Below are 27,385 nucleotides of genomic sequence, written 5' to 3' on the forward strand. Positions count from 1 at the left end.
GTGGAATTAAATTGACCTTTACTTGGGAGACAAATTTAATGTAGACCTAGCTATCCTCTGCTTTGTCTTGAGGCCTCATAAAAAGACAGCATCACCTCTTCTATTAACATTGAAATTTATCTAAACTGTAATTATAGATTGAGGATGAACAATGCATGGGTCCATGTCCTTGAGATTTATCTGTTGAGAGGAAGTCTTCCAGTGCCAACAATCCTGTTATTCCCTGCAAAGCTGGGATGATTAGTAAGTTTTTATTCATTTTTGACCACTGGTCACACATTTTTGGTTTGAAAAACAGCAAATAACGTACAATATACATATTTAAACATATACCCAGTTATGAAATTTACAAAGTAAAATGACTAATAATAAAATCATCAGACATCAGAATGGCCTACAATGGCAAGAAAACATTTGTTGAACCCCTTAGGATTTGTCACTTATTAACAATCTAAAATGCTTTTAGATATTAGTTTAACCCCATAATCCAAGATAAAGAGCAATAGATAATCTGATTAAACAAATGACACACAGACATGATGCTTTTTCAACATTTATTCATCCACAACTGATTTAACATTCAATATCCATCTGTGCAAAAGTATGTGAACCTTTAGATTCAGTACCTGGTGGCACTCCCTTGAACAGCAATGACTTTTGTAATTTTTGGTCAATCTCTCACAACGTTTTTGAGGAATTTTGGCCCATTCCTTCATCGAGAACTGCTTCAACTCAGTGACATTTCAGGGCTTCCTTGCATGAACAGCTTGCTTCTGGTCCTGCCACAACATTTTGATGGGGTTTTGGTCTAGACTTTGACTTAGGCCAATGTAAAACATAGATTTTTTTCTTCTGCAGCCATTCTTTTGTAGATCTGCTTGTACGTTATTGCATAACCCACTTTCAGTTCAGCTTCTGCTCACAGGTGGATGGTCTGACTTTCTCCTCTGGAATCTTTTGATACGCTGCAGAATTCATGGTTGTATCAATGATGGCAAGCTGTCCTGAGGCAGCAAAGCAGGCCCAAACCATACGGTTGAGATGAAGTTCTTCTGTTTGAACTCAGTGGCTGTTTTTCGCCAAACAACATTTCTCATTGAGCCCAAAAAGTTGTATCTTTGACTCGTCTGTCCAGAGAACATTCTAGAAGTCTTGGAGATCATCTATGTGATCTTTAGAGAACTTCAGACAGGCAATGGATTCCTCCTGGCTATCCTCCCATGAACATTCTTGATCAGGTTTTTTCTGATTGTTAATTCGGGAACACTCATATTAGCCAAGGCAAGAGTGGCCATGTTACTTGGCTTTCTTTTTGACTTCCTGGATGATGCTCTTGTAGATTTTGGTAGCATGACCACTCCTGGGTAGAGTGACTGTGGTTTCGATCCTTCTCCATGTGTAGACTATCTGCCTGACAGTGGATTGGTTGTGCCCCAAATCCTTAGAAATAGTTTTGTATGCCTTTCTAGAGTGATGACTGGCAATAACTTCTTTTTTGAGGGCCTCAGATTTCTTTTGATCATGGAATGACGTGTTTCCACACAACCGTATAGTGTACACTATGGCTGTGCAGCCTCCCCACTCCCACCCCACAAACTGCTTTGGTGGCTGTTTCAGATCTGGATCTCAAGTGGGTTGGATATTGCCGCTGCCGAGGCGCAAGGTCGACCGGGAGTCCATCGGATTCCTCCCCTGCTCACCCCCTGACCCTGGTGAGCTGCTGCCTGCCAAGGCACTAAGGCTTACCTGACCCATCCACTCATACCCGGCAGCTGCCTGTCCTGCATGAGAGCCATCATTTTTAAAGAAGATGGGGACTTTCTTTCATCATAGATGTACTGTTAGAACAAGGGCGGCCGTAAGGGGCCCAATTTGGATTCGAACCAAAACATTCCAAATCTGCACACTTCAATTTGGAATTTGGATCTGGAACCGAAGGAGTGCACTACCCTAGTGAAGACCAAACTCACAAAGTTTCTGTTCCTTTTATAGGATGGGGCCTCCCAAACTCACCCCTGAAGATGTACTTTATTACTTAAACATTTGATTCTAATTATTCCTTTTAATTGAGCTGATGCAACCAGGGGTTCACTTACTTTTGCACATATCCTGACTCTTAAGTACTCAATTGTTTTATTTCACAGGACATGGGATTGCTTAAACCCTATTGGAAATTTAGAAAAGGACTGCTTTTGATCCACAAAGGTTATCACGATAAAACTATGGAATTTCCATAATTATCATTAGCGTTCACAAACTTTTTCTCATCACTGTATAAAGCATTAAATATTATGGTCCCCACAATACTTAACCATATTTTATGCAGCAATTTTACTATGACTCTTGTGCTATCAAAGGGGGGTGTCCTAGGAGCTGGATGTTTGACCCTATCAGCAAGAAAATAATCTTCAGTTTTCTCTGTTAAGCATTCTATCTAGAAATCCTCAAACAAACAAAACTACAACTTTTGTCTAGGGGAGGTGTATATTGAAAACTGCATACAGATAACTAAAAGATCCTCTGCCTCTTAAAGGCCACAAACAGCTACATACAGGAGTCTTTCCATGCCCCTCCTCCAGATCAGCAGATGTCCTCAATGGAAAATGGAGGTCAATAGGTTTAAAGCAAATCTGCAACCTTTAGAAAGGGCAGTGCCACACCTGGGAATATGGAGGGATCATTTTTTCCCAACTTCGCCTGCACCACTTCCTGGGAAATGACTGATCATTTTAACCTGCGTTGAGGCTTCAGTTCTGCTACATATGGAGCACCCAGTTCTTTTTATTTTATGTGTACTGTACAAAGCTGGGTGCGTAGTTGTCTTACAGTATTTTGAAATGGGCCATGGGAAGGAGACGTTAAAAGCTTTTCAACAAGAAGAATTGAGGAAACGAAAGCAGATGGTTGTTGCAGAGGAATACAGCTGCTGCTTGCTAAATAGGGAACAGGGGGAGAAATATGGCCTGGCATGGATCTAGTGAGTACCAGTCTTTGATTCCTGTTTGTTGCTACTGCTTGGAGTGGCGAAGGACGAGAGTGGGAAAGAGGTGCTGGTGGGTCCTGGCAGATGCCCAAGGGTGCTGGACCTACCTGGCATTGTAACACTGTGCCTCAAATTGGATGGTGGAGGGCAGAAACCTCCATCTTTTTAAAAAATATGAATCGTGACTCAAAGGAACTACATTGGAGCTTGGGCATGGGCTGTGCCTAGAATCAGAGCTTTCTCTAAATGTCTTCCTGTAGTTTCTCTGAGCTAAAAGAGATTATTTTAAATGTGTGTCTAGCAGCTAAATGTATGTCTTCCCCACCCCATTGTTCTTTAGGGTACACACAGGGACCCTGTTCCAGATCAGGACCCTGGGGCGGAGGGTGAGTGGGGGGCTTTTAAGATCTAGATAGGCCCCCCTGCAGCTGCTCTAAATATGAAAAGACTGTTAGACACACATTTAAAATAATGTCTTTTGGTCCTCTGACAGCCAAAGAAACAAGGTGTTTTTAAGGTGAAGAGTGGCTTGCCTCTTCAGCTACAGAAGCTGTGGAAATTAAAAGATCAGAAAGCCCTAACTGCATGCACTGATCCTGTCTGTACATGTATATAATTCTTTTGAATGTTGCTCTTTATGTTGAAGTCAATGGGTCTTCTAAATAATGTGTTTAGAATTTGGACATGAGGACTTATTGTTTGCATTAGTTTGGTATTCAAGAGAGATGTAGGGCAAGGGTAGGCAACCTGGTGCCCTCTGGATGTTTTGGACTACAACTCCCATGTTGCTTGACCATTAGCCATGCTGGCTGGAGCTGATGGGAGTTTTAGCCCAGCACATCTGGAGGGTGCCAGGTTTATTTATTTATTTATTTTATTACATTTTTATACTGCCCATCACCCCAAGCAACCTGGGCAGTGCACAATTAAAAACCATAAAATACAACAAGTATAAATTTAAAACATTAAAAAGTTTAAAAGGCAATATAAAACCAGCTACATTAAAGACCAAGGCAAGCCTGTGTAGAAAGGTATGTCTTCAGGAGAAGTTTTTCCGCATCCCGAACCGCATGAGGAAGGGTCCTCCAGAGGGTGGGTGCCGCCACAGAGAAAGCCCCGCGGCTGAGGTTCTTCATGGTTGGGGAAGGCAGGAATGTACACAAGATGAGCATTTGGGAGCACTTGGGACAAAACTAACTATAAGCCTTTAATGTGCCTGACCCTTTCTTCTTCTTTAGATGGCCCCAGTGCTGGCCCCAAAAATGGCCCCTGCCATTTTTGTTTCAAATGAAGCCCAAATCTTGTACTAACCCTCCACCCACCCCCATTAGGGGCTGAGCACTGTGAAAACCCCTTGCGGCACCATTCAGACACCGAATCCTGCCTTTATCTAGTGCCATTAGAAGCAGGACGTTTCACCCTGCTGCGTGGCAGTCTGAGGATTAAGGATTGAGGAAGAGGGATTATGATTGGAACCACAGCATAGAGGGATGGAGGCTTTAACCCCTTTTTCCTCAAGCCACTCTCCCAGTGAAAAGAGCCTCCTACCCCCAAGCTACTACTAGGCCCAGGAGAGAAGTGTCCGTTGGGGCCAATGGAAGCCTTCCTTTTGAAGCTAACAACAAATTTGGGAGGGGGGGCATTTTCGTCAGGGAGGGTGGGCTAAAACTATGGGCCTGAGTATCACCAAATGCACACATACACCACTGTCTTGCTGTTTAAAGAACAAAAACGAGGCACACCATAAAGCAGTGTAAGTTCCCCCCCTCAAAAAAAGCCCAGCATTCCCTTGTGGGGCATCCAGCTGTTTTTTGCCAGCTCCCTCCTTGACTGGTTACATTCTCTGAACTGTGTGTCTCAAGCCTCCATGCCCCACATCACCTGGGTTGGCTGGTCCATCAAGAAACATGTTTAACTATACAAAAAACTAGAGGAAATGTCACCTCCTTATCCACAGTGGATGCTTATAATATTTGATAGATTTGAGGCCTACTCCCTAGTAAGTGTGTTTAGCATGGCACTGAAAGCTGGTGGACTGTTGCTTTTGTGAGGTGGCACAGAGTAAAAATTTCAAGTTGTGTATGTAGTGATGTCAAAGTCATCTGTAACGGAATCAACTCAGTTGAGGTGTCTATGAATCTGACTCATGGATTCTGCAATGGACTGGCTTTTCTCAAGTCTCATTAATTCCTTCTTTTTTTTTTTAACATTCTGGAATTTTATGTAAATTTAGTTGTAGAAACATATGTAAATAAAAACCCACCAGCTGAAAATGCACATTTCCCTCATAAACTGAAGCATGAAAATTGGCATTTTGGGAGGATTTGTGTATTTTCGTATTGCGAATTTGCGGAAATTTGTGAAATTGGGAAAAATCCGATTCCACCAGTGTGTGGATGACAGAACAAAACCACCTGACAATACGCAAAACATGGACAGAACAGATTTTACAAGCTGCTTGTTTGGAAATGATGGTTATTTGTCCTAGGCAAGTGACCATGTTGGTTTAAGCTTTCAACGCAAGCAGAGTCCTCTTAATGACACATAACATCTTGTGTCCTCCGTTCACCAGGCCAAGGGCAAGATGGCTCCCCAAGAGAAGTGACGCTCTCCAGACTTCGGCTCCGAGTGCTTCCACTCCAAATCCTGCAAAATAGCAACATGGAGAGCTTGAATTTGGACCGGAACAAGCTGAAACACCTCACGGGGATTTCCAAACTCTGCAACTTGAAAAGGCTGATTTTGTCTAAAAACAATGTTACAGATTTCCCAGAGGAAATCAGGAACTTGGTCCATCTGGAGAAGCTGGAACTCAATCAGAACCAAATCCGGGTTATCCCAGAAGGTGTCTTTTCCTGTTTGCAAAAGTTGAAACATCTCCGGCTGAACAACAACCGCTTAGATGGCCTTCCCGAGGACCTGGCAGCCTGCAGTGGCGGTCTCCAGTACCTCAACCTATCCAACAACCTGTTCCAAGCCATCCCTTTGGTGGTCTTGGAGCTGAAAAGCCTGCAAGAGTTCTACGTGCAGAATAACATGCTGCGCCGGCTTCCCATGAAGCTGTTCACAGAACTCCCGCTGAAAGCATTCAAAGTCAGCGGGAACCCACTGAGGGAGCCTCCGTACGAAGTCTGTGCTGGAGGCATCAGGCAGATCATCGGCTACTTCAGCCAGCTCCAGCACTGCCAGGCAGAGGAGGAGAGGCGAATCAAGACCATGTTCCTGGGCACAGCCTTAGCCGGGAAGTCAACCATTTGCAGAAGCTTGAAGCAAAGGCAAATTGTTCAACTGCCGGAGGAAGGGCGGACAGTTGGGATTGATATTAGCGAGTTCCACATCCAAGGCTTCAGCTTTCTCTTTTGGGACTTTGCTGGCCAGTTGGAATACTATATGACCCACCACATGTTCATCACCCCACAGGCACTGGTCATCCTGGTCATTAACCTCCAGCAGTAAGTGCCCTCTTACTTACCTTGTGGCCTTGGGGCAGGGGTGTGGAATCTCAGGCCTGGGTCCTCAGGGTTTCCCCTGATGGCTGCACTCCCTTCCCTGGGCCCCAGTCACCAGCTGCTGGGGTTTTTCCCAACCTTCGTGCAGTCGGGATGCTGGATCCTAAACCCAGAGTGCTCAGGAGCCAGCATCAGTTCACTCTCCTGGGAGTAAGTGCCACTGAACTCACTGGGGCTTGCTTCTGAGTAGGCTTGCATAGGAGTCCACTGTAAGTCTGCTTAGGATAGCAGCCTTCACCTCCCCAACCCCAATCTTTAATGCATTTACTTGGAGCTTCTCTCCCCCCCCCCCCCCGCCCCCCGGTCTTAAGTAGTGTTTACAAAAGAGGGTAGAATGGGCTGTTTGCCCACTCTCACCCTGTGGACTTTGGAGGAGCGGCATGTTCCTCTTCAAATGTGGGTGTTTGTGTGTTTTAAGGAGTTGCTTAAACAGATCGTGCATTGTTTAGGCACACTTTAGGCACTGTCCCAAAGCCCCGCCTTCTTTTGGAAAGCCCCTGTGGAGGATGTGCATATGCCGATAGTAGCTGTGGCTGACATGGAGGCTTGGGATTTCTGGTTAAGTGTTTTAAAGGAAGAACACACACACCTTGTCCCTCCTTCAACAGCTTCTTGTATGGTAGTCCTCAAACCACCTTATTGCAGAGAATTTCTCGAAAATTCTCCACCGTTTACTAAAAAAAATAAATCAGGAAAAACATCTTTTGCCCCTCCCTCCCAGTGAATAGTCGAAATAAATGATAGTGAAAATCTCAGCATAGCACGAGCTCTTAATATCTGTATGTGAGCTATCAGTGACCCTGTTCAGACATGCTTAAGCCACTGTGGTTAAGCATTTTCAGCTATATACTGGCCCTGTTCAGAAGACACCTTAAACCATGGCTTTTACCACAGCGAATAAGGCAAAAAGCCTTATTTGCCATGGTTTAAGGTGTCTTCTGAACAGGGCCATTATGGCTTAGCATCTCATGTGAACCATTCTTAACCATGGTGGCTACATAACCACGTTTTGAACACATTCACTAACCATTTGCTGCACAGGGGTTAACAGCCTAGCCTTGGCTTAGCGTGTTGTCTGAACAGGCCCGCTGTTAGTTTCATCTAGCTATGTTTGCTGAGCCACACAAAGGCAGAAGAGCTGGCTGAGGTGCTGAGGGGTCAGCAGGAGGAAAGGTGGGGAGCCTCTTTCGGTCTAAGGCTAGATTCCATTTTGGACAAGCTGTCGGGGGCTGCATTCCAGGGGTGGATGAGGCTGAAGGTGACAGGAGGTGCGACGGGGTGGGGACCAAAATACTGGCATATTTTAGTTGAAAGCTCTTACTGACCGTCATTAAGCCTTCTGAGAGGCATTTCAACTTTTTTTAGAATGGGGGAAAATTCTGCACCGAGGCCAGGGAACCACCAAATAATTGACGGAGGGAAAGTGAAAGGGATGGGGCCATGGTCCTTTTGGGGTGGGGCAGGTGACTCAGATTTGCCCCCTGGCCTGAGTTTCCCCATCCCTGATCTAGAGTCTCTGTCTTTGTAGGTACCAGTTTAACAATGACTCCTTTGAGGAACTCGTTGGATTTTGGATCAACAACCTCTTCATGAGAGTGCCGAACTCTGTGATCCTTCCCGTGGGAACTCACATAGATGCCTGTGGTGTGGGGGAGGTTGAAGAAAAGAAAGAGGACATCATGTGCAAGATCCAGGCTATGCTGGAGGAGAGAAAGGCCAACTTAGCCCATCTCATTGCTAACCTGGAGGATAATGAAGAATCTGAGTTCTATGTGGACCAGTGGAATAGACTGAAGGAAATGGAGAACTTTACCCTTACGGTGAGGAATATGGGTGTGTATTTAGGGGGCCCAAGTCACTACGGAATACGTTTGGAATTTGAGGGCCAAATGGCACCACTCAAAGGGTCGGATTGGCCCAGGGACCAGCAATGGCTGACTACTAATTTAAGCTAATGGTTAATTAAGTATCAGGTGAATCGCATTCCAGTCCTGTCATGCAAATCTAACTACAGCAGAAAGTAAATGTATGTGCACACTCTGGAGTTTTAGATCACTCTAGAGATTGTGCACATATTTACTTTCTGCTACAAGGACTATTGATGGTTTTAACGTTGCCTTAAACATCTTCTTTACATTTGCTTTACGCAGCTGGAATGTGTTTCACCTGATACTTAATTTACCACTTACATTAAACTAGTGGTCAAATCTGGCCCTCTGAGTTGTTCAATCTAGTCTCCAAATTGTCATTCCATAAATAAAGTGGGGGCATGGATGAGCTGCATCTTTAGCAGCAGCACTGGGTCGTTTTGAGGGGTTGAACATGGAACCTTAAGAACATACGATGAGTGCTATTGAATCAGACCTGGGCCAGATCTACACCAAGCAGGATAAAATGCTTCGAAAATGTTTCGAAAACTGTATATGGAGTGTGTCCTGGGCCCCAACAGTTGTCGAAACCGGTATAAAGCATTTTAAAGCAGTAGTCTAGATCCTGCCTAAATGTCGATCTTGTCCAGTAACCTGCTTTCAACCAGATGGATCTGGGAAGTCTATAAACAGGACATCATTCCTATTGCTGTTCCCAGCAGCTGGTATTTGGAGGCATTCTTCCTCTAAACATGGATGGTAGTGGTGTCTATATGCCGCCGCATTGGAAGGTGATTAGCTCAAAAGCCTGTAGCATTGCTGCTGCAAGACAAAATCAAAAAAGCTAGATGGGGCAGGAGGGAGCACAGGCTATCCAGCCAGGAAGAAACACAGCATGGGCGGCCATTCCCTTTGTCAACCCCGCCCCTGCCCTGCATTCTCGTGCTTACCGGAGCTATGCTCACTGGATAACCCATGGTGACCTCGGAGCAAAGGTAAAAGTTATGTTACATCAAGACTTTGAAAACGCAGTTTTGGGGTGGTGGTGGTGAATCCTGATGTGGCTACGAGTTGATGGCTGCGTCATATAAACAACGCAGCACCACTGCTCAGCCACTACGGGGTTTGTAGAGCATATAGATAACCCCCTGGAGATTGCATGCAACCATCATGACTAATAACCATGGAAAGACTCATCCATCCTCCATGAATTTATCTACCCCCCTTTTAAAGCCATCTGAGCTATCAACCATCACCGTATCTTGCAGCAATGAGTTCCATAAATTAATTTGCACACCATGCGAAGAACTATTTCCTTTGTCCGGAATCTCCCGTCATTAATTTTCATTGGATGGCTCCCAAGTTGTACGATAGAGTGAGAAAAAGTTCTCTTTCTCTCCGCCTTCCTCTGCACCATGAGTAACTCTGGCCTGCCGCATGCCTTTCTCAAAGCCGGCCTCTGGAAAAGCCAGCTGCCCAGCAGAGACTTTTGCCATCTGCATCTATTGTTTGCTTGTCAGCTGTTCCAAGTGTTGCCTGTTTTTTTCCCTTCCAGATTTTAGACCTTGTCCCAGTCAATTGCATGGATTATCAGGATATTAAGACCCTTGAAGGCATCATTTTGGAGCATGTCAAGAATGAAGAAATATTCCCCAATGTTATCCAAGTGCTTCCTCCGATCTATAAACACGTAGAAGCTGCAATTGTGGATGTTGTGCAAAAAAGTGAAGAGGTGGCCGAGCATGGCAAGTTGGCATTTTGTAACTCTCCCCTCTTCCCCCCACCTCTGTTTTTCAGATCTTAGCCCTTGAACAGGTGAAGTAATAAGATAGAACGGAGTCTTTCTGAACATGTGCAGAGTGCATTTAACCATAAACAGTAACCATAGCCAGCTCATATACATCTAGGATGGTGTGTGTGCGGCGGTGCGGCTCCTAACTCGCTTGGGGCGAAACTGACATCTCTCCTTGAACGCCATTGTGGGGCTCTAGAAGCAGCTGCAGCAATAGGCCGAGGTTCGGCCTTGAGATGGGCTGCGCTTCTGTGCACAAGTCAAATGGGCTCAGATTTATAGCCATCCTGAAAGCTTAGGGCAGGTGCCTATCTGATGAAAATCCAATTAAAGCAAAATAATGTTTAGTCTAATTATAAAGCATATTTTTTAAAAAAAATCACTGGATGGGCTCAAAACTTTGGAAAGAGGGGGAAAGATCCCTTTTAATATTGTTTCTGATATGGAGAGACCCTCCCCATTTTTGGACACCTAAAATACAATTAGGCACGTTAATCAACAGAAAAAAATGGGTGAGCCCTTCTCTCCCACTTACTCTTAGTCACAAATCCTTACACTTAATACCTGTCTATTGGTGGGGGGAGGGGGGAACCATGCCCCATAGCCCCTGATGGCGGAAAATGTCAACTACTGCAAGGGGCCGGGTTGGCGCCACCTCCCTCTTCAGCCCTGTGCTTTCTCTCTCCTGGGGCAGCGAGGGGTAATCCTGATGCTGGGGACGGAGTGCGGGGTTTCTGGGCAGCCATCTGGGTCCCGGAGCTGCCCCTGCCCTCTTCCTGGTGGAAGGTGACCAATCGCCAGGGTTGACCCTGGATTGGCCCAAGAGCAACATCACACAGCGGAAGCGCCGCATTGACATCACTCCATTTGAAAGTTGGGGTCAATCCCTGACTTTTTCAAAACACAGCATTGCGGGGAAGCCCCATGGTGGCTGCGAACCTGCACTTGTGTCGTCTAACCGATGTGGCGCAGATCCACAGCCACCGTTGGGGCTTTCCCCATGTCATGGACAGCCCCCAAGGCTATAGCGAAAGCACTTTATGCAGGGATGGGCAGCTGGTGGCCCTCCAGATGTTTTGGTCTACAATTACATCATCCTTCAGCATTGGCTATGCTGGCTAGGACTGATGAGAGTTGTAGGCCAAAACATCTGGAAGGCCACAAATTGCCCAACCCTGCCCTAAACGTTCAAATGTTAACCTACATCCTTCCTCTCACATCAGTCCGCTGGTTTCTGTCCACCACTCTGCTGCTAAGATCATCTTCTTGGCTCGCCGCTCTGACCATGTTACTCCACTTCTGAAATCTCTTCACTGGCTTCCAGTTCACTTCAGAATCCAATATAAACTTCTCCTGTTGACCTACAAAGCTTTTCACTGTCTAGCTCCTTCCTATCTCTCCTCTCTCATCTCACACTATTGCCCCGCTCGTGCTCTTCGCTCCTCTGATGCCATGTTTCTCGCCTGCCCAAGGGTCTCTACTTCCCTTGCTTGGCTTCGTCCATTTTCTTCTGCTGCCTCTTACGCCTGGAACGCTCTTCCAGAACATTTGAGATCTACAAGTTCAACCGCAGCTTTTAAAGCTCAGCTAAAAACCTTTCTCTTTCCTAAAGCTTTTAAAACTTGATTTTGTTCTGACTTTATACTGTTAGTTTTACCCTACCCAGTGCCTGTTTGCATTTTCTTCCCCTCCTTATTGTTTTACCATGATTTAATTAGAATGTAAGCCTAAGCGGCAGGGTCTTGCTATTTACTGTTTTACTCTGTACAGCACCATGTACATTGATGGTGCTATATAAATAAATAAATAAATAATAATAATAATAATAACACACGGACACACTTCCTTGTGTTTCACATTTCCATATCGATAATAGAATTCCAGAGACCAAAGTAGGTTTTTAACCTGCTGAAGGGGCTGATGGGAGTTGGAATCCAACAACTTTTGGAAGGCCACAGGTTCCCCACCCCTGGTTTAGGATGTGTTTATCAATGGGTATTATCAACCGTGTCTGTTGTCCATCCTCTGATTTTGGTCCCTTACAGGTATCCTGAGCCTGAGCATCTTTACTCTGAAGTTAGTCTCACTGTGTCCAGTAGAATCTGCTTCTTAGGAAATATTCTGAGACTGGCCGGCTCGGTTGGATCTCTCACAGTAGCTATCAACAGGTCTTGTTCTGATCCTTTAGGTATAGTGGATCTCGGTCTCTTACATAGTGAGCTTTCCTGCCGGGATCACTTGACCCACTTGGATGGAGAACTTCTGCGCGACATCCTGCGATACCTTCACCGGATTGGACTAATTGTATGGTATGAAGAGGTCAAGCAGCTGGAAAGCACAGTGTTCCTACATCCAGCCATTCTGATAACCGTTTTCAAAGTGAGTACCAGGTGCCCTTGGCTGCTTCCGCCCTTGGTGCCCTTTAGCACTGCATTGAGCTGGCAGTGGAATTAAAAAGGAGGTCCTCAGAAGCATGTAATATTGCAGTGTATTTTTGCCATGACCTTCCCCATGGTCGATATCCCCTAGTCATGTCTCCTTACAAATAAGTTTCATTCAGCAAAGGTTCCCAATAACATTAATTAAAACATCTGGGAGGCCACAGGGTTCCCCTGCTTTATGGAAGATGGCACTGTTTCTCAGCACGTCGTGCCTCTTTGCTGGGAGCCGTGTTGATTTCACTCTGCTAGCTGCAGGTTGTGCTTGCTGAAAGGCAGCCGAGTGTTTGGGGCAGACTTCAGGTTTTAGGGGGTCTATGTCCCCCCCCCCAGAACCCTGAGGTCCACTGAGACCCAAGTGCAAAATGGTGGTTCAGGGGAGCAGACACAGAACCACGAGCAGCCTGGGAATTTGTTTTTGGTGCCAGAGTGGAGCTCACAGTCTATTTACATAGAAATACACTCCTAGTTTTCTCCTAAGCTTTCTTGAGCAAGTGGGGAGCATTTTGTTGTTGTTGTTGTTGTTACTCTTGTTAAACAATTAGAAGCCAGAAGACCTTACTAATCTCCTCCAAACCAGCCAAAGGTCTACCAGTAGATGTTCTCAATTTATGTTCTCTCAGCCTCTCCTTGAGGAAAAACTGTGAGCCCACCTGGGGTATTTTTATGCTACTGCTTTTCTAGACTCTTGTCCGGTATGGCCTGAAGCAGCAGCTGGAGAGCATTTCTGTGGACATCTTGATAGGAGAACATGCCACCCTCCGAGACCGGGCCACCTGGGTGTGGACCTTTAAGACGAAGGCCATGCTGTCCCAGAAAGCCATGCGTGCTTTGCTCAAGCATCAGCTCTACTTGGAGGGCATGAGGGATGTCTTTGAGGAAATGGTGGGCAGCAGATTCCAGAAGGGGAAGCTCTTCACCTTGCTGGAGCACTTTGAGATCTGCCTGGAGGTTCGAAATGTGGAGGGACTAAATCCTGCAGCTAAAGAATTTGTGCCCGGGGAGCCATGGGATGCTATGCAAGGCCCTGAGGAGGACGCACACTACTTATTTCCCACCTATCTCAACCGGACTGAGGAGGTCTCAGCAACGTGGGGAGGAGATCACGTGGAGGACCTTCAGATCCGCTTGTACTTTTCCCCTGAGATACCAGAGGGCTTCTTCCAAAGGTATTAAATGCAACCTACTGATTGCTTGGAAGCCATATAAGGTGATCAGCCAACATGTGGCTAATTTCTGCTATCACAGAACTCCTTTCAGTTGGGGCTGCAGTTATGGAAACTGGCTGATTTGCCTAAGCCAGGGGTGCAGAACCTCTTTCAGCCGGAGAGCCAAATCCCTCTCTTGAGAAGCTCTCAGGGGCCACATTCCAGTAGCAGACGGGGCCAAAATACATTTTAAAAAACACCAGCCTATTTTAGCTTCAAAATCTTACTGCCAGTAACTAAGTCTTAAGAAAAGCACTTCAACCTTTTAGAATTGGGGGAAGGGGGAAGCTTAGAAACAACCCAAGGACCAGTGGTTGGTGGAAATGCAGGTGGGGCCAGAAAACAGGGTGGTTCCACACTGCTGTATGATGCCCATACATCTGGGGTGGGCAACTCCTGGCTCTCGAGATGTTTTGGCCTACAATTCTCCTCAGCCCTAGCCAACATTGGCAATGGTGAAGGGTGATTGTAGGCCAAAACACTGAGGGCCACAAATTGCCCACCCCCTGCCAAACCATCAGACAGGCACATGGGAGCCACAAGGATGGTATGTGCCATACCACCCTCATAACCTTTGTGTGCGACTGCTGCTACCTAGGTGTATATATAATACATACTGAAGTATATTGTATGTGAGTGGGATGGTAGGAAAAGAGCCAGTGTGGCGTAGTGGCTAAATTGCTGAATTGGGAGTCAGGAGATCCGGGTTCTAGTCCCCATGTGGCCATGGAAATCTACTGGGTGACTTTGGGTCAGTCACAGACTCTCAGCCCAACCTACCTCACAGGGTTGTTGTTGTGAGGATAAAATGGAGAGGAGGAGGATTATATGTGTTGCCTTGGGTTTCTTAGATGAAAAAGGCGGGATATAAATGTAATAAATAAATAAATAAATAATAGGAAGGATGTACAGTCGTGTGAAAAAGAAAGTACACCCTCTTGGAATTGTATGGTTTTACATATCAGGACATAATAACAATCATCTGTTCCTTAGCAGGTCTAAAAATTAGGTAAATACAACCTCAGATGAACAACAACACATGACATATTACACCGTGTCATGATTTATTTAACAGAAATAAAGCCAAAATGGAGAAGCCACATGTGAAAAAGGAAGTACACCTTATGATTCAGCTTGTAGAACCACCTTTAGCAGCAATAACTTGGAAGTAATCATTTTCTGTATGACTTTATCGGTCTCTCACATCGTTGTGGAGGAATTTTGGCCCACTCTTCTTTACAACGATGCTTCAGTTCATTGAGGTTTGAGGGCATTTGTTTATGCACAGCTCTCTTAAGGTCCTGCCACAGCATTTCAATCGGGTTGAGGTCTGGACTTTGACTGGGCCATTGCAACGCCTTGATTCTTTTCTTTTTCAGCCATTCTGTTGTAGATTTGCTGGTGTGCTTGGGATCATTGTCCTGTTGCATGACCCAATTTCAACCAAGCTTTAGCTGTTGGACAGATAGCCTCACATTTGACTCTAGAATACTTTGGTATACAGAGGAGTTCATGGTCGACTCAATGACTGCAAGGTTCCCAGGTCCTGTGGCTGCAAAAAAAGCCCAAATTATCATCCCTCCACCACCGTGCTTGACGTTGGTATGAGTTGTTTGTGCTGAAATGCTGTGTTTGGTTTTCACCAAACGTGGCGCTGTGCATCATGGCCAAACATCTCCACTTTGGTCTCGTCTGTCCAAAGGACATTGTTCCAGAAGTCTTGTGGTTTGTTCAGATGCAACTTTGCAAACCTAAGCCGTGCTGCCACGTTCTTTTTAGAGAGAAGAGGCTTTCTCCTGGCAACCCTTCCAAACAAACCATACTTGTTCAGTCTTTTTCTAATTGTACTGTCATGAACTTTAACATTTAACATGCTCACTGAGGCCTGTAGAGTCTGAGATGTAACTCTTGGGTTTTTTGCAGTTTCTCTGAGCATTGCACGGTCTGACCTTGGGGTGATTTTGCTGGGACCTCCTCTCCTGGGAAGATTGGCAACAGTCTTGAATGTTTTCCACTTTTGAATCATCTTTCTCACTGTAGAATGATGGACTTTAAATTGTTTGGAAATGGCCTTCTAACCCTTCCCAGATTGATGGGCAGCAGCAATTGCTTCTCTAAGATCATTGCTGATGTCTTTCCTCCTTTGCACTGTGTTAACACACACCTGAATGCTCCAGACCAGCAAAGTGAAAAAAAAACTTTGTCTTTTATAGAGGTGGTCATACTTGCTGACGATCAATTAACCACGGGCATTTGATTAGCAGCACCTGTCTGCTACTTAGCATCTTAATTCCTATGGAAGCAGTAAGGGTGTACTTACTTTTTCACACATGGCTTCTCCATTTTGGCTTTATTTCTGTTAAATAAATCATGGCACGGTGTAATATGTCATGTGTTGTTGTTCATCTGAGGTTGTATTTACCTAATTTTTAGACCTGCTAAGGAACAGATGATTGTTATTATGTCCTGATATGTAAAAACATACAATTCCAAGAGGGTGCACTTTCTTTTTCACAGGACTGTACATTTGTGCATTGGGCAATGGAGGGGGAGGATTTGTATGGCAGGTGGGGGGTGGGCAGGATGTGCTCTAATTATCAGGAAACCCATGTATTAGTATTAGAAACTGTTCAGTCCCATGCTGGATTGATTATGTTTGCAAGCAGTGTATGTGGTTGTCTTAAATGGATCTGAAGGCTTAATTTTCCTCTCTCTTTCCAGACTCATGGTGAAAGCTTGCTCCTTTTTCTCAACACACTGGGTTGCAAAAGCGATATGCCTGCTCATATGCAGTGGCAAACCTTTACTGATCAAAGCAAACAGCCAAAAAGGATATAGCTATATTGAACTCAGGTGCAGAAAACCAGCCGACAGAGGAGGTATTTATTGATTCATTCAATTATTTAGTTTAAAATATTTTTAGCTGCCTTTTAGGGCTACGACCTCACAAAGTGACCTACAAAAGTAGTGTGACGTGGTGGAATAGAAAAAGTGTATATAAAACCAAACGTAAACAATAGTTGAAAAAGCTGCTCTAGACCTGCAAGCCACTTACGATCGCAATTAAAGGCAGCACTGAAAAGGAAGGTCTTCAAGGCCCTTCAAAATGCAAGCATTGAAGGGCCTAGGCATACATCCATTGGAAGGAAGTTCTGTAGTTTTGGGGCCACCACCGTCTCACGTGCATGCCAAACTAATGGAATTTAACAACAGGCACCTGAGAAGGACCACTAAGGATGATCTTAGTGTGTGGGCATGATATAATAATAATAATAATAATAATAATAATAATAATAATAATAATAATAATAATAATAATAATAATTTATTACCTGCCTCTCCCTCTGGATCGGGGCGGGGAACATTGAATACAAAAATACATAAAACAGATTAAAAACATATACAACTTATATAGTATTAAAATAACAGCCATACATCTCAAAATTTGACTGGGTAGGACTGCCAGAAGATTTTTTTTTTAATTATTATTAAATTTTTATTCATTTTCAACACTATATAAACATAGATAAACATTACCAAAATATAACTGAAACAAAACACAATAAGAAAAAAAAACATCAAATATCTGCTGCATACATATTGAATGATTGTTGAGTACAAATATCAAAAACTATTACATATACCTTATCATACTACAACATCTTCGTTCTTAACATAAAAGTGCACCCCCCACCTCGGGATCATTCTTGAGTCCAAAATCTAATCGTTTCTTCTGCTGGTGGTTTCCCACTTCCCTTAGTAAACACAAACACTAGGAACTGTTTCCAAATTCCTTCGAACTCATTTATTTTAGTTACGCCTTTTCTCCACTTAATATTACATGTCAGTTTATCATTAATGGCTATGTCCCATACTTCTTTGTACCATTCCTCAATAGAATATTCCCCTTGGACCTTCCAGTTCCTAGCTACCATCAGTCGTGCTGCAACCAACAAATTCGATATCAGCTCTATAGTTCCTTTTCCACACTTTATATCTTCAAATAGTGACAGCAATGCTATTTTTGGTGTTTGTTCTATTTTCATTCCCACTATTTCTTCAATTTCTGAAAACACCATCTTCCATAATCTTTGTACATATTTGCATTGCCACCACATATGTAAATACGTTCCTTTTTCCCCACAACCTCTCCAACAATTTGCTGAATGTTGATCACTTATCTTATTCAATCTAACCGGGGTTAGGTACCACCTCCATAGGATTTTAAAATAATTCTCCTTTATTCTTACTGATAAACTTCTCAACACTCTTTGTTTCCATAGTCCCTCCCAGCTCTGTCGCCCTATTTGTATCTTCAAATCTGATTCCCAAACCATTTTCTCTGTATTCTCTCTAAACTCCTTCTCTAACAATATTTTATATATTTCACTCATTAATCCTTTTGAAACTATACTCCCTCCTTTCCCTTCCTCCTTACTTACTACTAATTCTTCAAACCTCGTCATCTTTCTGCACATTCTATTATCTTTAATCCACTTTTTATTCCATTGCTCTAATTGACCATATTCTAGCCAAGATAGCTTCTTCTCCTTTAACAAATTTTCCATATCCTCTCTTGTTTTAATATCTCTTACCCAATCCTTTAATCTTATTTTATTTTTCTCTTTTAATATTTTACATAATCTACCCTTTAGATCCTCTGGGAAATTCTTTAACATTATTATCGGTGCTAGGGGAGAGTTGCTCGGAAGCAGCTTCCCTTTAAATTTACTCCAAATTTCCCATTGAGTCCTCAGGAGTGGATTATCTATACTTCCAACCCACTTTCTTCCTCCGTCTTTAAAAAAAACATTCTCCAAATTCATCTCTACCTTATTTATGGTTTTTTCTTCCATCCAATATAAATCTCCTACTCCCATAATTGCTTCTACAACATGTCTTAATCTATTTGCTACGTAGTATAATTTTATGTTTGGGAGACCCATTCCCCCCTTTTTTTGGCTTAGGTACCAATTATTTTTATTCACTCTTGCTCTCTTTTCTCCATTACAATATTTATTAATAATATTTTGCCAACTTTTTATCTCGGTTTCTGATATTTTTATAGGTAACATTCTAAATACAAAATTAATTTTAGCTAATATCTTCATTTTTATTAAGGCTATTCTTCCGAACCAAGATAAATTTAATCTTTTATATTTCTCCAATTTCTCTAATACCTCTTTCTTTAACCTCGTTAAATTTTCCTTTTCAAGATTCTCTAAATTTTTTGTAATTTTAATTCCCAAATATTTAATCTCATTCTTAACTTTCAATTCCATTCCCTTAAATTCCCAATCCTTTTCTTCCTTCTTGGTATAGTTAAACAACATCATCTCTGATTTAGACCAATTTATTTTTAACCCTGTAATTTCCTCAAATTCCCTCAACTGATATTTAATTCTTTCTAATTTTCTTAATGGATTCTTAATGGTCAATAAAGTGTCATCCGCAAACATGTTTAACTTTATTTCCCTTACCTCTCCAATTCCTTCTAACTCTTCATCCTCCCTTAGTGCCTTCGCCAAAACTTCCATAACCATTACAAACAGGACCGGCGAGAGCGGACATCCTTGTCTTGTTCCTCTGGCTAGTCGTATCTTTTCAGTAAGTCCGTCATTTACCACCACTACCGCCGTATTTTGGGAATATAGCTGTTCTATTACATTTTTAAATTTATTTCCAAATCCCAATTTATCTATAATACTCTTTAGTGCCTGCCAGCTCACACAATCAAAAGCTTTAAAAATATCTAATGCCATAATACCTGCCTTAATATTTGCTTTTTTTATTACATTTATTACATTTAAAACTCTACCCACTAAATTATGCATATGCCTTCCTACCACAAACCCACATTGATCTGCTCCTATATATTCTGCCAAAAATTTATTTAGCCGTTTGGCCATAATAGATGTAAAAATTTTAGCATCCTGATTTATTAAAGAAATAGGTCTATAAGAATCGGGATTAGTCAAATCTTTATCTGGTTTTGGGATCAGAATTATCACTGAATGTTCCCATGATTCAGGTATCTTCTCTCCTGATAATATCCTATTATAAAGTTCCATTAATTTTGGAACTAAACAGTCTTTGAAGACCTTATAATATTCTGGACCCAAACCATCTGCTCCCGGTGATTTACCAACTTTTAACTTATCAATAACCTCTTCAACTTCTCTTTGAGTTATTACTGACTCCATTAACTCCTTATATTCTAATTTTATTCCCTTCTTTATAAACCTTCCAATATACTCCTCCACCTTTTCTTGTTGAATTTCTTTACCCTTATACAATTCCTGATAGAATTCCTGAAAAATTTTTATTTTAGCTTTCATTGCATGACAATAATTCCCTCGGCTATCTTTCAACGTTTCTATCCCATTCCTCCCTTTTTCTTTTTGTGTGAGCTTGGCAAGCAACCTCGAGTTCTTATCACTGTTTTCAAAATATTCCCTTTTCATATACATTAAATTCTTTTGAATCTCTTCTATATTTAAATTTTCTAATTGTTTCTTCTTAGCTTGTATTTCCACTAATTTATATTTATCTTTAACTCGCCAATATCTTTCCTCCAAGTTTTTAATTTCTATCTCTAACTTTTCCTGTTCTGCACGTTGTTGTCTTTTTAAACTACATGTTTCTCTAATACAGATTCCTCTTGCTACAGCCTTCATGGTGTCCCAAATGACTGACCCAGCTGTTCCTCCTTTTTCATTAATTTCCCATGACTCCGACAGTTCCTTCCGAATTTTATCTACTATTTTATTATATTTCAATATCTTTGTATTCAGCTTCCATCTATATGCCTCTTTATAATCTTTCTTAACTGTAAATTCTAGGCTTAACAAGGCATGATCAGTTACTTTTATTACCCCCATTTCCATTTTACAAATCCTCGTTGCAAAATCTTTTGAAACAAATATATAATCTATCCTGGAGTATGTATGATGAACTGGGGAAAAGTATGAAAATCCAGGCCTATTCCCGTTAAGTAAACGCCACGAATCTAAATAATCATTTTCTTTTACTAATTTATTCAATATAGTCATATTGTTCCTCTTTTCAGCATTAGTGGGATTTGACCTGTCCCGTTTATTATCCATAACCATATTAAAATCCCCAGCTAATATAACATACCCCTCCTTAAATTCTTCTATTTCTTTAAACAACTTTATAAAAAACTCTCTATGCCTCTCATTTGGGGCATAAACATTAATCAAAGTATAGACCTTTCCCTCAATTTTACCTTTTAACATAAGATATCTGCCCTTATCATCCTTTTTTACTTCTTCTAATATAAACCCACTTTTTTTTGAAATCAAAGTGGCCACTCCATTTTTTTTCGATGTCCCTAATGACTTTTCATAATAGGCTAACCACTTTAATTTTATCATATTCGAATTCTCGGAGCCTTGGTGTGTCTCTTGGACCATTATAATATCTGATCCCTCTTTATTAAGCATTTGTTCTATTCTCTTCCTTTTCACGACTGCCCCCAAACCTTTAACATTGAGTGTTGATACCTTTATCTTTTTATCCATAATCACCCTTTTGAAATCTCTTCCGATCCCTTGTGCTCAGCAGTTCAAACTTGCTTACATAAAAAAACAAACTCCATACATAAAACCCCCACCCTCCTACCCCAATCCCTCCTCTCCTACCTTCCCCCCCTCCCCACCCCCCCACTCTAATCCCCCCCCATATCCCCGTGAGTCTAGTACTCCAGCCATCTACTTTAAAGGGGGGGGAGGCAGTGCTGCGCCTGGCCGGCAGGTTTCTATATTAGCATTTCTATTTGCAATTATCTCCAAACATAATTAACAATTCTCTTACTCTCCAGATGTCCCAGCCTCATTCCCTCCCCCACCCACTCCAGCCCCATTTGCTTCCCCATCCAGACCCAGCCTCTTCAGCAATTCTTTACCTTGATCCAATGAGGTTACTCTGTGTTCCCTCCTCCCATATGTAAATCTTAAGAAAACCGGGTAACCCCATGCGTATGGAATTTTGTTCTGCATTAACATTCCAGTTATTGGTTTAATACTCCGTCTCCAATTTAATGTATGTTGAGAAAGATCATTATAAATTTGCACTGCTTTGCCTTTATATTGTAACTGGGTCAAAGATCTCAATTCTTTCATGATTTGCTCTTTTTTATAATAGTTACCAAATTTCACCAAAATATCTCTAGTCCCTTTGTAGTTTTGCCCCCCCACGCGGTGGACTCGGTCCAGATCCGATCCATCTATTGGTATGTCAGGCATCAGCTCTTTGAACCAGTTCAGAATGATTTCTCTAAGATCTTCTCCTTGTATCTGCTTCAGCTGCTTTATTCGAATCGAAGATCTACGAGATTGGTCTTCCAAGGCGATCAGACGTAATTCCCATTCCTTAAATTGAATATTTGTTGATTTTTCAAAGGCCTCTTGCTTCTTCTGGTCCAATTCCGCTTTTGCCTCTATCTCTTTGATCTTATCCGAGTTTTCTGCGGTCTTATCCGAAAGAACACGCATTTGTTGTCTAAATTCATTCATTTGCAGATCCATTTTTTTAAAAATGATGATATTATTCTCTACAATAACTGCCTTAATTTCTGCTAGGGAGGGAAAGTTGCTGTCCATTGCTTTTCCCCATTTCTGGACTGCCAGAAGAGATCAGTCTTTATAGCTTTTTTAAATTCAAAAAGGCTGTTAAGTTGGTGAATCTCTCCTGGCAGGCCATTCCACAGTCTGGGAGCGGCAAAAGAGAAGGTCCTCTGGGTAATGGTTGTCAGCTTAGTTTTGGCTGATTGAAGCAAATTCTTCCCAGAGGACCTGATTGTGTTAGGCGGACTGTATGGGAGAAGGCGATCCCGCAGGTAACCTGGACCCAAACTGTGTGGGGCTTGAGTAGAGATAGGTCTGATATTCTTCAGATAATCTGGTCCCAAGGAGATGCAGTGACGTCTGAGGGGGGACTGTCCCCATTGCAATGAATATATGGGCACCTTCTGCATGTGTGTGAGGCATGTGGGCATTGTCATTGCACAGTTCCTAACTGGTGGGCTTTGGTGGTGTTTCTAGGGATGCTGGGAGTGTGTCTGTTGTTTTTATGCCATTTTTGTATTTTCTCATTATCTGTTTTCCCTTCCTGGTCTGAGTATGTACAGCAGGGGTGTTGAACCTCTCTTAGCCCAAGGGCCAAATTCCATTTCGAAGAAGCTCTCGGGGGGGGGGGCACATTTGTGGTGGGCGGGGCCGAAGGCAAAAGGGGCGGCCCCCAAAAATCCCAGCCTATTGTAGCTTAAGGCTCTCCCTGCCACTACCTAAGCCTTAGGAGAGCCATTTCGACCTTTTAGAATGGGGGGGGAAACTGCACAACAGTAAACCACCAAATGAATCAGTGACACGGCCAGGGGAAGGCTCATGGTGGTCCAGGGAACCCCAGAAGGCCAGATTGGGATACCAGGCTTGTAAGCCTGACGTTTTGCACCCCTGTCATTTAGGATGTAGCTGCCATTCCACCAGCAGAGTGGCAGCACATCTCCCTTTCCCAGCCAGGGTTGCTCATCCTTGTCATGCAACCCATTTTGTTGTTGTTGCATTATCAGTTTCAAGCTTCATTGTTATTCTACTAATCCTCCCCCACCCCTTTATATGGAAAAATCCTTGTTTCAATAAAATGTTTTTAAAACAATGGTTGCCAGAACAGGCCACTGCTTTGGGGGGGGGAGGTGTACATTAAAAAAAATTCCTAATGGTAGAAATGTACTGTGTTCTATTTTGGCATATTAAATACATTTCAGGGCACGTGTTTTCAGAATGCTATTATGAACGTATCAAGAGTATTAGGTGTCAAGTAATGGTAAGTCATTGTTTTCCTGTAGATAAAATGTTTTGTTCCTGCAGCTTCCATCAACTAAGATGCATTTATTATCATTGCCCTTTATGCCAACTGGCTAGACCAGTGGTGGGCAGAAGAAAGATCTCCAGATGTTCTGGCCTTCAACTCCAAAAAGCCCCTGCCAGCATGGTCTGCAATCAAGCATTTTGGGAGTTGAAGTCCAAAACATCTGAAGAGGTACCTTCTCTCCACCCCTGACCTAGACCAGCTTCCCTCAACTGGTGCCCTCCAGATGTGTTGGCCTATAGCTGGCTGGTGGATTTTGGGAGTTTGGAGCCTACACATCTGGAAGGTAGCTGGTCTAGACTTCAGAAAATCTTAATCCACCCCACCCCCACTCTCCGTTGCCTTTTACAGGATTCCAGTTAGTGTGGGACTTCATCATGACAATAATCTTCATCAACCATAAACTCTTGGAGGAGTGGCCTGGACTCCACCTTTGTGTAAAGGCACCTTGTCGGACAGCTGGATGTCCTGCCGAATTTGTCTGGCCAGATGTGGATGGCAAGAGCACAGTGTGTGTATCTCATTCCCTCTTCCCTACCCTTAGAGCAGGCAATCTCCCAGAATTTCAGCGGCAAAATCGACCAACTCCTTCAGCATAACATTTAAGTGACAGCTACAATGGCACTGGGGACAGAGAATATGTCGGGAATCTATCTGCATACCAAACAGAGCCCTGATGTTGGTAAAGAGTCTTTTTTGCTCTACAACCACATTTCTTTATCGTAACTGGGAGGGAGTGATCTGCATCCATTGAAACCAATTTTTAAAACTCCCCAGCATTCCAGATGGGGCCATTAGGTTTCACTTCAGTGCCTTCAACACTTAAGAAGGTGCAAATTAACTAAAAACTAGTATCCATCCCATCAGGTTTATTATTCCCTCTCATTTTGTGTGTGGTGGAGAGCATTTTGATTCATCCCTTCAGTGAGTAAATCATTTGTCTTTCCGTAGTCCCTTAAACCTGGGGGATTTAATTTGCACAATATATAAACCAGTTGTCACATTTTAATCTCTCCATCCAAAAGATCATGGTAGCACAAGGATACTTTTTTTCATTTAAAATATTTTTGTTTTATTTCCATAACAACCCTGTAAAGTAGGCTAGACTGAAAAATAGTGACCTGTCTCAGACTCAGGTCTCCCCAAGCCCAACACTTAATGTAAAGTAGGCGTATGGAATTAGGCCTAATGCGCCCCCATTTCTGATGGATTTCTGCCTTCCCTGCAGTAGCAGCAATAGGAAAGGGCAGAGGGGAACCGTTGCTTTAATGGGAGGCTTAAATCCATTGCATCACGATTTCGTTCTTTCCCAAGAGCACAGCAGGGTTCACACGGGTTTGAACAGGGCTTCTGCATCCTAGTTTCTCCCAAATCTTTCAAGCTAAGCCAAGATGGGCTGCCTGTGGCACTCAGGATACTTTGGCCAGCCATGCTCATTAACGGATTACAAAAGCCTCTTTTGTGGTTGCCAATCTATTGAATGATGCCTCGGTGCTTTTGTTTTACTCCCTTCCCCCAAAAAGGACCAAAGAAGAAATTAAAACATGTGGAATTTGTGCACATCGGTTTGAAACGGAGCTGCTGTTACCCAAAGGTGAGGCTGTTAATAGTGCTTTGTTTGTTTTAAAGATTTTGTTAGCTGCCATTAACTTTAATGGGTGTTTTCTTTTGCTATTTCAATAATTTGGAATTTTAGTATATTGTTTCTCATTGATCATGTTGTGAGATGCCTTGTGAGGACAGACCTTCTGAAATGTGGTCTGAAGCTCATAGATAGAAATTCTGTCTGTCTGTCTGTCTAAGTGTCTTCTGTCATTTCTTGTGTTTAAGTTGTTGCTTATACATCATCCCTAACCATTTACAAAGTCTTATGCCCATTGATTTCAGTGGGCATTTACATCTGCCTTGAACTGTGGCCAGACTGTAGCCACTGTACAACCTATTATCTTTAACGCTTCTACAATATCATCATACAATGAGTTTTTGAGATTATCTTTTAAATAATAAAAGAATCCCTCCTTCCCAGTTTTAGAGATGCTTTGAGGCAAAGGAAGTTCCCAAGTGTAGTTGTAGGTTTTGGATAATAGTGTGAGCAGTGGGAAGTGATTGACCGGGAAGCTTCTGCTCTTTTGGCCCGCTTTGCATTTGCATAGCCCGCTGAACCTGCTTCTGTTTCTGTTTCTGCCAGGTCCATTGTGCCGACATGCAGAGTTGCCCTTTGGTTCCCTGCTGTTCTGGTTTTGGGTTATTAATATAAAGCTTAAAAATAAAGAGAACGAAGGGGGGGGGGAGAATTAAAGAGATTGCAGCCTGGGTGCCTATAAACTGGCCTGGTAACGATGCATTGTTACTGTTGTTCTAGTCCCAAGCGAACAAAGCACCCCTCAGGTTCCTGCACAGTATTACATCACCAGCTATGGGAACGCTGCCTTTGGATCCAGCACGGTCCACGTGGAGAGCAAGGTAGGCATTTGTTGCAGTTCCAGTGATTGTGCTCTGCTCTAGGGGTTTTATAGCTTGGTCTAGTCACTTTGGAGGAATGTGCTGTGCAATATAAAGGGAGTTTTACGTTTTGACCAACCATGGCAAAGCTCCTGGAGACACTTGCACTCAACGCGGCGGCTGCTTGCTTTCTTGGATTGCACCAGCTCCAGGAATGTCAGTGCTGCTCTGGAATACTCCTCACACAGTGGGAACAATCCTCTGTAGTGGCTCCAATCCAGCAAAAGCGTGTCATGCTTAAATTCCTTTGGAATCGATGTGAAAAGTTCAGCAGTGACCTAGCTGTACTTCAGCCCTATTCAGAGAGTTGACTAAACTTTTATTTGTGACAGATCTAGTGCCGCCCATGTTAGAGCTGCTGCCAGTGCTAGGAGTCTTTTCTACTCGCATCTATGTCTCATTTGTAGCATGTATAACATCTCTCAGAGCCTAATTTAGATCAAGTTGGGTGCACTAAAGTGCAACTGAAACCCGCAAGTTCTTGCCCTGTTTATGCCAAGTCACGTTTAAAGAAGGCCTAGCTTTCCTCTGGATTCCCACCAAAGAGCAATATACATATCCACTTTCCAAATTAGGTGGAGGAAACTGAAATATTACTGTTTGTATCAGGAGTTATAATGAGTATCATTTCACCAATGCCATTATAATATCCATGGCAGCAACCGGAGTCCAAAAGCCTGGATCTGCCTGGTGCAGGGCCATTAAAATGAAATCACTGTAGCCCAGTGGCTTGAGAACATGGCGAATGGGGTTAAATCTTTGTTCAATTTAGTACTTAGTGAAAGTCAAGTTACTCCCTCCATCTCTAAGCCAGGAAATGAATCATGGAGGTAGTGTTGTAAGGCTTATTGCAACCTTCTTTATAAAGTATGTTACATGACCTCTCCTCTACATCCACCCAACTTCCAAAGAACTTTGCATCGAAGAATTTCGGCAGATGGATTCCCACTGAAATCTATGCTGAACACTTCATTCAGTAATTCTGATGCTTAGGAACCCTATCTGATTTCTTAACAAAATGGCCACTTTATTGTTTATTCTCTGATCTGTTTTGTTACAGAATATCATCGACAAATGACAACAGCCATGTAAGACAACTCACTGGCCAAAATCTTTCCTGAAGTGCTGTGCATATTCATTTAGACCTTGCTGAACAGTTCAGACATTAAGTCCAAGTTGTACTGTCATGTTTAC

General features: G+C 42.9%; 1 protein-coding gene across 1 annotated transcript; it reads left to right on the forward strand.

Annotated features, from left to right (window-relative positions):
- Window positions 1-5,561: 5,561 nt before the first annotated feature.
- LOC134393374 (malignant fibrous histiocytoma-amplified sequence 1-like) lies at window positions 5,562-27,321 on the forward strand. The gene is made up of 10 exons (XM_063118402.1): window positions 5,562-6,435; window positions 8,021-8,312; window positions 9,916-10,109; window positions 12,198-12,531; window positions 13,275-13,759; window positions 16,520-16,677; window positions 24,041-24,200; window positions 25,213-25,283; window positions 26,052-26,152; window positions 27,252-27,321. Exons 1-10 carry the CDS (start codon window positions 5,645-5,647, stop codon window positions 27,267-27,269), a joined length of 2,604 nt encoding a protein of 867 aa, XP_062974472.1. The 5' UTR covers window positions 5,562-5,644; the 3' UTR covers window positions 27,270-27,321.
- The last annotated feature ends 64 nt before the right edge of the window (window positions 27,322-27,385 follow it).

The sequence above is a fragment of the Elgaria multicarinata genome, chromosome 2 (genome assembly GCF_023053635.1).
Source record: "Elgaria multicarinata webbii isolate HBS135686 ecotype San Diego chromosome 2, rElgMul1.1.pri, whole genome shotgun sequence".
Classification (NCBI taxonomy): domain Eukaryota; kingdom Metazoa; phylum Chordata; class Lepidosauria; order Squamata; family Anguidae; genus Elgaria; species Elgaria multicarinata.

What these genes read in the sequence shown, in the direction of transcription:
- LOC134393374 (XM_063118402.1), top strand. Translation starts at nt 5,645, where the DNA reads ATGGAGAGCTTGAATTTGGACCGGAACAAGCTGAAACACCTCACGGGG. An exon ending in CTGGTCATTAACCTCCAGCA is followed by an intron (nt 6,436 to 8,020) that starts GTAAGTGCCCTC and finishes CTGTCTTTGTAG; the next exon opens with GTACCAGTTTAACAATGACT. An exon ending in GAGGTGGCCGAGCATGGCAA is followed by an intron (nt 10,110 to 12,197) that starts GTTGGCATTTTG and finishes GGTCCCTTACAG; the next exon opens with GTATCCTGAGCCTGAGCATC.